Raw genomic sequence first — 16,622 nt, 5'->3', positions numbered from 1 at the left:
AAAAAATATAACTGTAGCACGTAAAAATTTTCGGGGTAAAATAGATATGTTCCAAATATATAGATATATAAATAACAATTATTATTTAAAATTATATTATATTTATTGTGAAATATTGTAAATTATATTACAATGTGTTAATTGTATATAAAATGTTATATTAGCATTGAATTGCTTTCGGAGTTATTTATACCCAGTTGTCATGTATTTTGAACCAATTATAATACATTATAAAAATATTTATTTCTAATCATTATTTTATTATGTAAAATATAAATTTAATATGACAGAGAACATCATGGTATTTTATGGTGTTTTAATTTAACATAAATTTGCTTGTTTGAATTGTGTATAGAAATATAAAAACTAAGGAAAAAATAAAACAATATTTGCTTATTTAGCGACCAAGGTCACAACGACTTGAATGATTTTCTACTGATTTTTTGTTTCAAAATGATTAAAAATTATTTCGTTTTATATACTGTACTCCTGCACTTATACATATTCAAATGCAAGGATGTTCATAAGAGCGTGTTTAATGTATTCTATTTTAAGAATATACCTTGAAAAGAAAACTAGATTAATTAATTATTCAACATTAGCATCGTTAATCTTGATAAATAAGAAAAGCTAATAGAAAGAAGATTTAAAATGAGTGTGGTTATTAAATAATTTTCTAATCGATGTAACATTCTTGGAACTCGTTGACTCGAGTAAAAGAGGATCAGTTCGCTTCGCTCGCACTTCGGCGCGCGGCGCGACCGCGCCTCTTGATTCGTTTTATTGTAGGCAATTTACGCATTCACTGCGATCGTTTCACGCAGATCACGACCGTTGATCGTGATCGTAAACATGTAAGACAGAGATGACCTGATCGGACTCATCGCACAGGATCATAACCGAACGTTTCCTTCGCGATACAATAGACGATTTCCGAGAGAGTCGTCTTGAGGCCGTTGGCTAAGCCAAACATGTATTCATTTTCAACTCTGATTGTTGGTTTAGTTCCAATCATCAATTCTTTCTGGCTTGCAAAGGCAAAGTTCAAATAAATGATACAACGCGAATATAACCTTTGACTACTAGTTATCTAGTCAAAGAATATAACCAACACCTTCAAGTGTTACGTAAATGTGTAATTTCCTCAAATTATTTTTGGAAATGCCATAACTTTATCATACATCCTAGAATTCGTAATAAAATAAGCTTTATTCTGCTTACAAAAACAAATAAAAATTTTTAAAAAACAAGATAAGTTGTGGGGAAAGTACACAAAAACTCTGTTCTCATGCCATTTTGTTCAGTGGAAATAATTTTATTATTCATATCACATTTCACTCAAGAAAAGATTATATCAAATTTAATAATACTTTTTACGTTTTTCAAATTGCTTTAAACTTTTACATAGTGTATAATATATACTTGTATATATTTTATATGTTCCGTATTTAACTTTTATTTACACGCAAATTCAAAATTAGTGGCTACACTGCTGTTGTTTTTCTTGTATTATAGTTTTAATATAGTTTTTTATAGCGTTTAGATGGTTGTTACTGAGAATTGTTATTGAGAAATGTTATTGAGAATTTAGAAACGTGCCCCCCTCTCGCACCCCCAGAAATGCTTTCCCGCACCCCCAGAGGTGTGCGCATCACCGGTTTAGAACCACTACTCTATGTATTGAATTTTAAACAGAAAAAATAAAATTTATAATGAACTTCTGATTTAAGTCGCAATTACAAATGTAAATATAAAATATCATAAATATTAAATTGTTCCTCAATACTCAAACCTTGACTGTTGACTGATACTTCAAACTTAATGGTCATTAATCTTCATCAAGAACAATTATATACATATATATCTATGTATAAATACGCGATAAGAAAACTGGAAGAAATAAATAGTTATCTTCATATGTAAGTGAGTGCTCAATGAGAAAACATCATTTTGTCAGAACGTAACTATTTAGTACTAAAAGATTCAATGAGAACGTTTACAAGTTTATTTAATTACCATATTTTAATGTTTATTATGCATTACTTGTACAATCTTATTCATCTTTTCAGGATAATAATAAAATTCGTCACAAATAAATATTAAATTTTTAATGACACACATAATTTAAAGCTGAAGAAACACAAAACTGAATCCAATTGGAACAACAATTACAATAAAAATGTTTATTACCACATTATTACTTATTTTTGTTGCATATTTAATGTTTCATTGTTACTTTTATTATGGACCAAAAGGACGATTAATCAATAAATTACCAGGCCCAGGTTATCCAATAATTAGTACTTTATTGGACTTCCTACATCCAGTAGGTACGTTAAAATTTTTAATATATTATTATTAAATTAAATAATTCTAAAACGTACAATTATTAATATTATATTACTTCCAATATTATACACTCGTCAACAAAAATAGAGAACACTTTTAAAACGATCCAAATTACATAACATTCAGACGATGTAACTCCGTAAAAAATTATCGTAGAAAGAAAATTAAAAAAGCATTTTAAAGCTTAAAATCTCTAGTTTTGAGATTGACAATTCATCAAACGAATTACAGATTGTTTAAGAAGTTGGGCGGATTGAAATGAAGATGCGTCAAACTCAAAATTTTTACGAACTTTACAAAGTTTTACGGCTTAAAATAGAATTTGCATGCAAATTCTACTTTAGAATGTAATATCAGTGATATTATAAAATGGCAAGTAACAAGTTACAGTAAGTAACGCCGTTACTCGTAATATTTTTATAATACTTTTGTATAACTTGGAAATATGTGACAAATTTCTATAATAATAATAGTAAAGCCAAGGTTGGAATAGTGATTTTTGACAATTAACTCGTTATAATTATGTAATATTCATTGAAAAAAGTAATTTGTTAGTTGACTTGTTACGTAACAAGTCAAAGTAACGCATTACTTTTTGCGTTGCTTTTCCTTATTACGTAACAAGTCAATTAACGTGTTATTTTTTTCAATGAATATTGCGTAATGACAAGTCTGTTCAAAGTGATTTTTCTCCAACTCTAGCGTTATTATTACTATAATAAAAAGTTCTCATTACCAATACCAAATCGTTATTGCCTTTCAAAAAAGTAAATGTAACGACAAAGTAACGATAACGTAACAAAGAAGTAACGACTTGCCATCCCTAAATATCACGAAATTAAATTGCTAATCAATTTAATAATTTCTTATACCGATCTCTATGATCTCCCCTTATCCCAAAAACTGTAAGGAAATTTATTGAGAAAAATATTACCATAGTTTGAACCTGAAAAATATTACCATAGTTTTGAATCCCTCAATTGCAAATGTTTTACTCACTTTGAACGTTAAGGTACTTCGTAATATTTATCACAATAACCGATGATGTTACATGAGCGTTAATTTCAGCCGACGTATAAATGCAATACAAACAAAATCTTAATATACAGTTGTTAGAAGAATCTTGCAAATATTTATAAATTCTCTTAGAAAATTATTAAGCACTAAAAACTAGAGCTATGTATTATAAAAGTAGAACAAACAATCGCCCTTTGGATTCAGTGCGGATAACTTTTCTGTTGGTTGAAAAGTGTGGAAACTAAAGTATGGAATCGCTCATTGGACGAGAGACCTATTAGAACCATCGTAGCGATTAAAGTCGCAATCGCTTAGATAAAAAGATTGCTTTACTCTTATAATTTATAGCTCTACTAGAAACTGATTTTAACCGCCATTTTTATTATTTAAATGTATTATATTTATTAACAAACAGAGTTTACAGTTCTTTACAATTTTTTAATGCCAACCAAACTCTTTTGGTTGAGATGTTTTAAAACATCCATCCCATAGCCCGGACCTTGCACTTTCTGATTTCTTCTTTTTCACTCGTCTAAAGGAGCATCTTAGTGGAAAACAATTTTCGTCCGATTTGAAAGTAAAAGACGCGGTCTACGAATGGTCGAGGAAGTTGGCGGGAAACGAGTGCAACGAAGGCATAAAAAACTTGATCCCGCGGCTCTCTAAATGTAAGGAAATAAATAGTGACTAGGTTGAAAAATACTTATATATCTACGTTCCATGTAAGTTTCGTAAATAAATTCACATTTTTTGATTTGTAATATTTGTCGTAACCTTACTTTCCAAACATACCTCGTACTTTTTATATTGACTTTAAAAACATGAACTGATCTTTTAGGGAGCTATACGAATAAAAATAAAGATGTGGCAAAATTTGTTATAAAAACGAGTTTATTTGACATGAATTAAAAATCGCACACAAATGCAGTTTACAGCGTTCAAAAGCGAAAGTCTTTATCTATAATTTGAGTACCTGTTGCACATTGTACGATTTTTATTCACCGAGTTATACAACATTGAACAAAAAGCCGTTTTTATTTCAATGTTGAATAACTTAGTGAAGAAAAGTCGTACAAAGTTGCTCAACAAGTATGCAAATTAAAGATAAAGTGTCGCGCCTTCGAATGCTGTAAACAGCATTTGCATGCATTCTATTTTACGCTGTGGAACTTTGTAAAGTACGTAAAAATTTCAAGTATGACGCATCCTCATTTAAATCCGCCTAAATTCGTAAACAACCTGTAAATTGTTTGATGAATTATTATTCTTGAAACCAAAGATTTCAAGCTTTAAAATGCTTTTTTAGTTTTTTTTCTACGATAATTTTTCACAGAGTTACATCGATCTGAATATTATGTAATTTGGAGCATGCCTGTTTGTCTATAATATGAAAGTATAATACATTTATTAATTACATAAATTTATCAACATTCTTTTATAACATTTATTTCTTGAATGATATTGTTTGTTTAGAACATATGTTTAATGTATAATAATTTAAAAAATATGTATTTACAAATTAAAAATTATGTAAAATATAGACTAAAAGCTACGCATAACTAAATACGATTTTTTTGGGAGATTTGATTCGATTCCTGAAACGTTACTTTTAATACCAATTAAAACTTAATATAACCGGGAAGTATATCAACACACTTAAATAATGGTTATAACGGTCAAAAGCAGTTCTTAGTGCTCATTATAATTTTCTAGGTAAATTTGCAAACATTTACAAGATTCCCTCTAAACTGCGCGCTGCACATTTGTCAGATTTAAAACATTACAGCTTTTACGAAGAACTTAGAATGTAATATCAGTGATATTATAAAATGGCAAGAAACGAGTTACACTAAGTAACGCCGTTACTCGTAATATTTTTATAATACTTTTGTATAACTTGGTAATATGTACAAAATTTCTATAATAATAATAGTAAAGCCAGAGTTGGAATAATTATTTTTGACAATTAACTCGTTATAATTATGTAATATTCATTGAAAAAAGTAATTCGCTAATTGACTCGTTACGTAACAAGTCAAAGTAACGCATTACTTTTTGCGTTGCTTTTCCTTGTTACGTAACAAGCCAATTAACGAGTTACTTTTTTCAAAGAATATTGCGTAATGACAAGTCTGTTAAAAGTGATTGTTCTCCAACTCTAGCATTATTATTACCATAATAAAAAATTCTAACGTCATTACCAATACCAAATCGTTATTGTCTTTCAAAAAAATAAAAGTAACGACAAAGTATCGATAAAGAAACAAAGAAGTAACAACTTGCCATCCCTGAATATCACGAAATTAAATTGCTAATCATTTTAATAATTTTGATGCTTATACCAATCTCTATGATCCCCCCTTATCCCAAAAACTGTAAAAAAATTTATTAAGAAAAATATTACCATAGTTTGAATCTGGATCCCCCAATTGCGAATGTTTTTCTCACTTTGAACATCGAGGTACTTTGTATATTTATCACAATAGCCGATGATGTTACATGAGCGTTAACCTCAGCCGACGTATATAGTATACAATACAAACAAAATCCTAATATATGGCTGTTTGGAGAATCTTGTAAATGTTTACAAATTCTCTTAAAAAATTATTAAGCACTAAAAACTAGAGCTATGTATTATAAAAGTAGTACAAACAATCGCCCTTTGGACTAAATGTTGATAATTTTTCTATTGGTTGAAAAGTGTGGAAACTAAAGTGTGGAATCGCTTATTGGACAAGAGACCTATTAGATCCATCGTGGCGATTGAAGTCGCCATCGCTTAGATGAAAAGATTGCTCTACTCTTATAATTTATAGCTCTACTAAAAACTGCTTTTGACCGCCATTTTTGTTATTTAAATGTATTATATTTATTAACAAACAGAGTTTACAGTTCTTTACAATTTTTTAAAAGAGAAAGGTTTTCCTTATCGTAATTATTGTAGCATTAGATACTTATTGTTATTAAAGGAGTGTGGGATAAATCGGACCTTTTTAATTTAAATGAATACGATTAAGCAGATTTGCGGATCATTTATAATGTAAAGTCCTTATAAGACATCGAACATGCGACAGTAGTTTGACAGTTGTCTGTCATAATAATTACAGAATAGACGCGAATATGGATTTTTAGCCATCGTGCAAAAATTAAAAAAAAAAGAATTTTCTAAATTATTATTTAAAAGGTGTTAAAAATTTTAAAGATAATTGATTTAAGATAATTAAAGAGTGTAGAATTCGAAAATATCAATCATTTTGTGATCTTTTTTGCGGTTTATGGTACATAGGGTTCCAAAGTTTGAAAGGACTCATGCCCAAATAGGACCCTTTTATGTCGGAATTGCAACCTGGTCGTAGTATAGGTAATCGACCAATTAAATCTGGACCTAGACATGTTAAATTAGTAAATTATTATGACTCATCAGACTTGGAATAACTGAATTTTATTGATTTCAATTCTAATTATATAATAACAATGTCATATCATGACCGGGAAACATCTAACTACATAGACTGTTACTAATTTGTTTCTTTTAAACAAGCTTTTATTTTTTATTGTAAACTTACTTGTTTTTATTCAGTACTAAACAAAAATACATTATAATCTTTTAAAATTTTATTTAAAAGTTAATAAAAATGAGAGTATCCGATTTGAAACAGGGGGTGGTCCGATTTGGAATCAGTAGTTTTAAATCGGACCGGAAAGAGCGTTTTTACATTTTCCCTTATAGTTCAACACAGATGAAAGATACGTCAAAATGATCTAAAGCAAAAATGAAGGAAATTAAATTATCTTTCTATGGCATCTTTAGTTTTACGATCGGACTTTATTTGTGCCTTATTGAGAGCAAAAACTGCAGCTAGGTCCTATTTACCCCACTCTCGCCTATTATAAAAATTAATTTACCATCTAATATTGTGATATTACTGTTCTCCTTCAACTTAAAACTATGTTTCAAAACAGAAAAATTTAACGGAGCGTCGTTTAGTGCACTTGAAAATGTACAATACCTATATAAAATCACACAAAAAATGTCAACACTAAGATCTACCTATAACTGTTAAAGCTCTTTAATTTTATGTTTTCGCGTCGGTCCATGTTTTCTGTTATTATTAGGATTACAATTTTTTGTATTTATAATTTAATATTTATGTATTTGAGATATGTGCATTTTTCAGACGGTCTTTTTAAGCTTTTAACTACAAGATGCGATACTTATTATCCTATTTATAAAATGCAGTACTACTTGTTTCTAACTGCTATATCAATCCGTCATCCTGATGATTTGGAGGTAATCAAATCTAAAGAAAATTTAATTCTCTATATATAATATATTATTAAAATAAAAATTTAAGAATATCTTATTTATTTACATTTTATAAAAATATACTTGTAAAAATTCGATATTGTAAAGGTAGTAAAATGTTTAAGCCGTCTATTTTAAACAGTTTAACTATGAACCTTCATTAAGATTAAGTTACAAACGGCATTTTACTTAATGTACTTGTTGCAATTTTTTAGGTAATATTAAACAGTACAAAGCATATTGACAAGAGTATATTATATAAGCTACTTCATCCTTGGTTAGGTACGGGTCTTCTTACCAGTAAATGTAACGTAATCACGCCAATATTAATATATACTGTTGTAACATCAAAATTTTATTACATTAATAATCAAATGAGATATTTAAACATAGATTTAAATTTAACAGATTGTTTTACATTTAAAGCGCAATCTTGGTGTATAATTGATAACAAATAAAAATAAAAGTATTTAGGGGAAAGTTGCTATGCTAAATACGTACCACATAAGTTATTTTTTATAATATTTTATATTTGTTGCTGTAAATAAGTAAGCTTTATGTTTAGCAGCATTATCATTCGATTATGGTTTATTTTACGGTTATCTTAGGTTCTAAATGGCAATCCCGGCGAAAAATATTAACTCCCGCATTCCATTTCAATATATTACAACAATTTGTTGAGATTTTAATTAAGGAAGGGGAAAACATGACAAGATCTCTGAAGAATGCAGAATGCACTGTTACAAAAGATTTACTACCGTTTATTAGCGAACATACCCTGAATGCAATATGCGGTATTATATTCTACTTATATTTGTTTATGTACAGAAAGAACGATGTTAAACGGAAGCCATTTTTGGCCTAACATAGACAGCTAAGTTATTTATTAGAAACTGTTTATAGAATCCTCCAAAACCAGAAAAAAATAGAATTTTAACAAGAATGCCTTCTACGGTCGCAGCTAGGTCTTCGTGCTTGTATTGTTTGTGTGATTTTTTATACTTTCCTCAAGTTCATTAAACTGTGCGCCAAATTAATTTTCAGTAATAATACAATTCTAAATTGAACAAGATTAAGTAATATCACGTATTATTAAATATTAAGCTTTTTCGCCCCTAAAAAAATTGTAAAGGAATTATTGCGAAAAATTTCTTACAGTCTTTTTCAGAGAGGAAAACGGTTAATATTTAATAATAGGTGATATTACTTAATTTTGTTCAATTTAGAATTGTGTTATGACTGAAAGTTAATTTGGCTCGCAGTTCATTGAACTTGAGAAAAGTAAGTAAAATCACACAAACAATACAAGCACGAAGGCCTAGCTGCGACCGTAGAAGGCAATCTTGTTTAATTTGTATTGATACAGCAGCGGTCAAAATATTTTTTTCTACTACAGAAAAAAAGAATTATTTGTCCTCCAGGACTTGGAACATTATAAAAAAATCGGAATTTTTATTGATTGCTGAAATAATTATATGAGTGTTTTTTAAGCTTTATTAAATAAAAGTTAATTGCGTATTTATGTGCTTAAAAAGGTGAGTAGTAAATGTAGAGAGTATGAGAGTTTGCTCCGCATAATATATAGGGTGTTCAAAAATTCTTTTAAATAATATTAGCATGCAAAAATAAACAATTTTATTGTGGATGTAATAAGACTACGTAATTTTTATAGATTTTTGCGTGCTAAACATAAATCAATTGTCAAAATTTGGCTATCGTTATAATTTTAAGAGAAATGCTGTCAAAGAAGTAGAAAACTACAATTTTGACGATTTTCATGGTGTTGTATCACCTACAGCAAAATGCTTTTCTAACTCCGTTTACGCCACGTGAAGATATGAACTTTTAGTTTTAAAATTCAGTTTGTTTCATTCTGTTAAAATCTTTTGTTTTCTAGGTATACTTAGTTGGAAGAAGAAATATCAGTTTTGCGCGCGTATCACCAATATGATTGCTCGTAACGATGTACCGCTCATGAGTGTAAATAGTTATTGTAGAATACTATTTTTGAATACTAAATACGAAAACATTAATAGAATTTATTAATGATATTACAAGAACAATGGTATTAAGCAGAACATTATAATTATTCTTGTTCTGATTATATCATTCTTTTTATGATATGATGTGATATTCATCTTTTTGAGCACATGAATTTTATTTTATCGCATTAATTTTATTTTAATATAATGTAGCTTAAAAAACCCTTACATGACTAGAACAACAGTACCGAATCTTGATTTTGTATAACAATGCCTAAGCCTGGTGGACGAATAATTATTTTCTTCTGAAGGGATTCGATAAACAGTTTCTAATAAATAACTTGGGGGTCGGTTCTAGACCAAAAATGGCCTCCGTTCAACATCCACCTTTCATTTTAAACAAAATAAAGAGTAATAAAAGGTATAAATTTATTATAATGATGTCACAATAATCTAAGGTTATTTTTTTTTAAATATATGGTTACATTGCCATAATATAATTTTCTTTTTAGAAACTGCCATGGGCATTTCTTTGCAAGGAAAAGATTTATTTCAGCAAAGGTATCGAAAAGCGGTTCACCGGATAGGCGAATTGATGGTTTATAGGTAATTTATAATATATGTAATATAATCTATATGTCATCTTAAGATATACATACAAGCATCTCACTACTTACAATATTTCGACGTTCCGAGATTTTACATGTAAATCTAATTGGTCATAAGTCCAAAGTCAAAACTTTTACGCTAACACTAATTGTTGATATATTGGTACATTAAATAAATTAACTATTAAATTTCTAAGTAAAATGTTATGCTAATAATGATAAGTAATTTAATATTTAATGTAAAACGGTACATCAAGTCGATAATAAGCACTCTGATTTGTTACTCTCTTTAATATGAAGAGAGTAACAACTTACAAATTTTAATATGTTTAACGCTGGAATAGTATAACAAAATTTAAGAAAATAATTATTTTATTATTAAAAACAATATTATAAAACTCTATTTAGACAAATCGAAGTAGTTTCTTCGTAAGAATATAATTCTTAATGTAATATTTGCTATTATAAATTATAATAATATTTAGCTCAAACACAGACTATTAACTTCAACAATTTATTACGAATTAACAAATAAAGTACCAAAAAATATATTTAATTTAAAGAGACCTTTCAGATAAAAATCTTTAGCTTAAAATTAGTCGAATGTTCATAGATCTAACAAGTGTTCTTCAATTTTTTCAATTAAATTTCTTATAATATTATGATTTTGTTTTTGCTATTACTTAAGAAATAATAGGTAATAGTATAATAATCAAAGAAATTTATTTACAAAATAACACTAATGATAACATTTTGTAATCAATCTAATAATTTAGATTATTGAGGCAGTGGCTGTGGGTCGATTGTTCTCATTGTTACCAGTAGGAAGAGAACAAGCAAAAATTCTAAGGACATTGCACACATTTACCGAGAAAGTATGTAAAAATTTTGTCTTATTTAAGAATGTTATAAATATTCTAATGCATAGAATTGTATACGAAAAAAAGGTAAAGAAGGCAAAAATCTAGTAATATTTATATAAAAAAATAATAAAACAATTTGTAAATGTTAATAAACATTTTTTTAAGAGGGGGTAACCACTAAAAGTAATTGTAAGACAGTGCTTTCAAAATCATTATAAAAACATTATGAAATCTTTATAAGTAATTATTTTGCAATCAAATGCAATTATGAAGTCAAATGAAATCATCAGAAATCATAATAATAATAAAATCATATAAAATTACTAGAAATCAGCAAAAGTAATATTGGGTTTTGTGTGATTATTGGAAATCAAGTTCAATTCGCAATCATAATGCAATAAAATCGTGCATGATAACAATGAAATTTGATGAAATTAGTACAAGTTTTTATTTTTGTAAAAATTTTCATAAACTTTTTTTTTAGAAAAATCTTTTATTAATCATACTTAATTCCAATAAAATCTTGAAGTCAGCAGTCAGGTGTACATCTATTTTCTGAATGGTTAACCCACAATTTAATTTTGTTTGAAAGAAATTAATAATCAATAATAGTGCTTTTAATCAAATAAAATCACTTTTAATCAGAAGAAATTTAATAATTAGATATACAATCATTGTGTGGATGAAATCATTTGCATTAAGATGAAATCAAATGAAATCATGTAATCTATGAGACAACATTAGCTAGTGGCTAGCCCCTCGTGTCTTTAGCATTTATACAAACAATGAAAAATAAAACTATGTTGGATGTGTGTAGATTATTGCAGAAAGAAAAGATTATTATAAGCAAACCAATGGACAGTACTTGAAAAACCTTAACACAAATGTTTACGAAGATGATGCAGAAACCATTGGAAGTACGTAATACAAAATCCCTATTAAATTCTAAAATCTAATAGGGAAACGTCGTCAATAATTCGATAATTGTATTATAATTTAAAATTTAATTTAATGTTGCGTAAAAGTAGTAAAACAACAATTATAAAAGTTATATAATTTGATTTAGTTCGAAAAAAACGACTCGCTTTGTTGGACATTTTAATACAAGCATCTCAAGATTGTACTTTAAGTGATTTAGATATCAGAGAGGAAGTCGATACTTTTATGTTTGAGGTATTTGTACGCTTTCTTCTTTGTTTTACTGTAAGATTTGAATGCATATCAAAAAAGGAATATGTGATTACAGGGTCATGATACTACAGCGACGGGTTTATTCTATATTCTATCGTTATTGGCCGAACATAAAGATATCCAGGTATTCTTTGTTAAATGAGCATTATGTTTAGATAATAAGATTAAATAATTCCTTCAATTCATTAAGTTGTTTATTAAAAAAATATATTTAAAATTTATTGCATGCGTGACTCCAACGCAACATATTTTTTATTGAGGACGTAGAAATGTTTTCCTTACATTTTTCTTCTCTTTTTCATTATTATGAAAATACTCATATAAATTTGTTATATACATATATGCATATTGTATGTGTATAATATTACATGTATAAATTATATACTTTATTATACATTGTACATATAATTAATTTTAAAAGGCCTTAAAGGACATAGATCTTACTGATATTTCTTATGATTTTATATACATTTAAGATTATCAAATTGCATGTTGATAAATTTTTTGTTCTTAAAACATAATTTTAAGTTGAACATGAATAATATTATTTGTAAATTAATTCTTGCTTTAACATTATGATATTACTACACTTGATCAACTTGCAAAACTGTGTTTTAAGATCGAAGAATTTATCAGCGTGTAATTTGATAAACTTGCAGATGTACATACTATAAAATTACACAGGAAATATCAGACTGATGATTAAAGTAAATTAGTTGGGTATTTACGTTGGTCTGTATACTCTTATTATATATATACAGAGAATGTCAAAATTCGTAAATTAAAATACTATACTAAGGGAGTTCTTGAAATATTAAAAAAAATATTTACAGATTTTTATTTCAAAAAATAGTTTTTAAAATATGAAAGTTTAAAACTGGTCAATCAGAGATTATGTTACGGTTGATTATCATGCACTGAATATTATTATTTGCGCGGTAGTATTAGGAACATGCAAAACATAGTTCGTAATTGGTCTGCTTTAAACCTTTTTACATCAAAAATAACATCTTGACATAAAAATTTACAAAAAACTATATTTTTTTACTGCATTTCTAAAAGATTTTCTTGCTATAATATTTTGATTTGCAAATTTTGAAACACTCTTGATATATAAACATATATTGTACTTCCATAATTTATATACTGGGAAAACATTAATCGCGCGCGCACGCTGAACATCTTCAAAATAAATATAGAAATTCTACAATTCTTTTTCTGCATAAATAAAACATGTATTTTAGAATAAAAAAACGTGTTTTTTTATTAATGTTAATAATACAGGATTGAGTCAGAAAAGAAGTCAATGCTATTATGCAAGAGAGTGAAGGGAAACTTACTATGAAATCGTTGCAAGATATGCAATATTTAGAGAGATGTATAAAAGAAGGGTTGCGTTTATATCCAAGTGTCCATTCCATATCACGAGTTACTTCGGAAGAAACACAATTAAGTATGTAACTGACTATTAATATATATATATATATATATATATATATATATATATATATATATATTTTATATACGAGGTGTGTTCAAAAAGTATCGCGAATTTTGTGTTTTTTCAAAAATTATTTATTTATTCATGAATATCTATTTTGTCCCCTTCAAAGTAATCCCCATGAGATATTATACACTTGTGCCAACGGTTTTTCCAATCTTCGAAGCACTTCAAAAAATCATTTTTTTTATCTTGTTCAGCTCCTCCTTCGATGCCGTCTTTATCTCGTCAAGCGTAGCGTAACGTCGTCCTTTCATGGGCCTCTTCAGTTTAGGGAACAAGAAAAAGTCACAGGGGGCCAGATTTGGGGAATACGGTGGCTGCGGCATCATTAGTGTGTTGTTTTTGGCCAAAAAGTCGCGCACAAGCAACGATGTGTGAGCAGGGGCGTTATCGTGGTGCAAAAGCCAATTTTTGTTCTTCCACAAATCCGGGCGTTTCTGGCGGATTGCTTCGCGCAAATTGCGCATAACTTGCAGGTAATATTCCTTATTGACCGTTCTACCCTGTGGCAAGAACTCATGATGCACCACGCCCCTGCAATCGAAGAAAACTGTCAGCAAAACTTTCACATTCGACCGAACTTGGCGCGCTTTTTTCGGTCTTGGTTCGTGCGGCAGCTTCCATTGAGATGATTGAGCTTTGGTTTCCACGTCATAACCATAAACCCACGATTCGTCACCAGTTATGACCCTCTGGAGCAAATTTGGGTCGTCGCGGACAGAGTCCAACATCTCATTAGCAATGTTCATGCGATGCTGTTTTTGGTCGCAATTGAGCAATTTTGGTACGAATTTCGCGGCGACCCGTCTCATGCCCAAATCATTGATAAAAATCGAATGGCACGAGCCAATCGATATGTTTAGGTCCTCAGCAACTTCTCTAACGGTGATTCGACGATTGGCCAATACCATTTTCTCCACTTCATTAATTTTTTCGTCTGTTGTTGAAGTGCTCGGGCGTCCGGCACGCTCTTCGTCGTTCACATCTTCTCGGCCTTCTGAGAACATTTTGTACCACCGATAAACGTTGCTTCGGTCCAAGGTAGCTTCTCCGTATGCCACAGTCAACATTCGGAATGCATCCGCGCACTTAATTTCGTTTTTCACACAAAATTTAATACAGGTTCTTTGATCCATTTTTTTGAACAGGTAAAAATCGAAGACGATCCAAAACACGTGCAAGCAAAGCAGCTGTCAACAATTAAGTGAACATTCAAAATGGCCGAGCTTGTCGGCATAAGTGAGAGACATGAGTACCAACATAACGCCACAAAAAGATCGAAATTCGAATATACGTAACCCGCGAAAATTCAAAATTCGCGATACTTTTTGAACACACCTCGTATATATATATACGTATATTATATATATATATATATATATATATATATATATATATATATATATAATATTACACATTATGAAACATGCAATGAAACATTATACATACTCGTATGCATTTACTTAATAAAAGTTGTAACATTTTTTTCTTTTATTTTGAAAGTACATTCGTTTATCTCATTTGAGACAATTTTATCTAAATGAAGCCAATAAATAAGAAGGTAAGATGTTGAAGTAATAATTTCAAAGTTACTTGAACATTAAAATACAACGTTATAATACAATTTTGAGAAATCTGATATTTTCCAAAAAATTGAGATTATCACATTAAATTTCCTATTATGTTAATTATATGTACATACACAAAACGTCTGTGCATTTAAAATTTAAACGTTAATATCTTACTATTTAAAGTTAGCAACGTTCACATTTCCTTTTAGGATATGTTACGTGTTTTATAAAAAATGCAGGACGTAAATAATTTAAGATGGCTAGGTATTAATGATGTCGTGTGTATTTTATTGATTTTAATCCTAATTATATAATATTATAACGTGACCGGAAAACGTCTAATTGTATAACATGTTACCATTTTTTTAAATAAAATTTTTATCTTTTACTTTCAATCTGTCCATCAAAATTCTATTTAAAAGTCGATAAAGGTAGAAGTGTTCAATTTGCATCAGGGAGTGGTCCGATTTAGAACTACTGCTTTCAAATCAGACTGAAAAAGGCGTTTTTACATTTTCCATTATAATTCAACACAGGTGAGAGATTCGTCAAAATGAAGCAAAAATGAAGAAAATTAAATTATCTTTCCCACAGTGCCTTTAGTTTTTCGATCGGCTTTTATTTGTGCCATAAAAAAAACTAAAATTTGAACGGGTTCGACTTACCCCACTCTGCCCTGTTATTAACTTACAGAAAAAATTATGGTTTAAAGAAATCAATTTAAAAAAAATAAATTTAATATACGTTTTCAAAATTTTTAAAAATGTTACACTTTCTTTGCAGAGGCTTTATTTTTAATTTTCCAAAAAGTACCTAAAGACAATTTTCTAAAGAATCCTTTTCCAAAAAAAAAAACGAAAATACGTAATAAGTAAAATAATGTAAGAAGTAGTTTTGAATTTAGAGACATATAACGTCAATTTTATTCAGACATTTTAACCATAAGATATAGGACAAAAATGCTTCAACTTTTATGACTGATTAACAATGTATAATATTAAATTATATTACAAGTTGTAACTTATAAGTTCTAAGTAAAGATTATACAAACTTTTACAGAAAAATCAAAATAAGAATTTTTCGTAAAAATAACACGTATTTAAAGTTATGATTTTTATGGAAAACATAATAAATAAGTATTAAAATTATTTTTTATCATCAATACAAAATTTTAATATTTATTATGTTTATAGTTATATATTATATTATTGTATGTATTTAATATTTATTA

General features: G+C 28.5%; 2 protein-coding genes across 2 annotated transcripts in view; both read left to right on the top strand.

Moving 5' to 3' along the window:
* LOC105194140 (xanthine dehydrogenase/oxidase) overlaps positions 1 to 16,622 on the top strand; it is a 53,503-nt gene that overhangs the window by 16,645 nt on the left and 20,236 nt on the right. The gene's annotated exons all lie outside the window — the stretch shown is intronic.
* LOC105206364 (cytochrome P450 4C1-like) lies at positions 1,883 to 11,133 on the top strand. Its single transcript, XM_039448348.1, has 7 exons — positions 1,883 to 1,960; positions 2,070 to 2,330; positions 7,545 to 7,657; positions 7,888 to 7,978; positions 8,281 to 8,466; positions 10,167 to 10,260; positions 11,039 to 11,133. The coding sequence occupies exons 2-7, from the start codon at positions 2,180 to 2,182 to the stop codon at positions 11,085 to 11,087; spliced, it is 684 nt and encodes a 227-aa protein (XP_039304282.1). The 5' UTR covers positions 1,883 to 1,960; positions 2,070 to 2,179; the 3' UTR covers positions 11,088 to 11,133.

This window comes from Solenopsis invicta, chromosome 4, assembly GCF_016802725.1.
Source record: "Solenopsis invicta isolate M01_SB chromosome 4, UNIL_Sinv_3.0, whole genome shotgun sequence".
Taxonomy (NCBI): domain Eukaryota; kingdom Metazoa; phylum Arthropoda; class Insecta; order Hymenoptera; family Formicidae; genus Solenopsis; species Solenopsis invicta.
The sequence above is the reverse complement of the archived record's forward strand: the minus strand, read 5'-3'. Positions and strand labels throughout refer to the sequence as shown.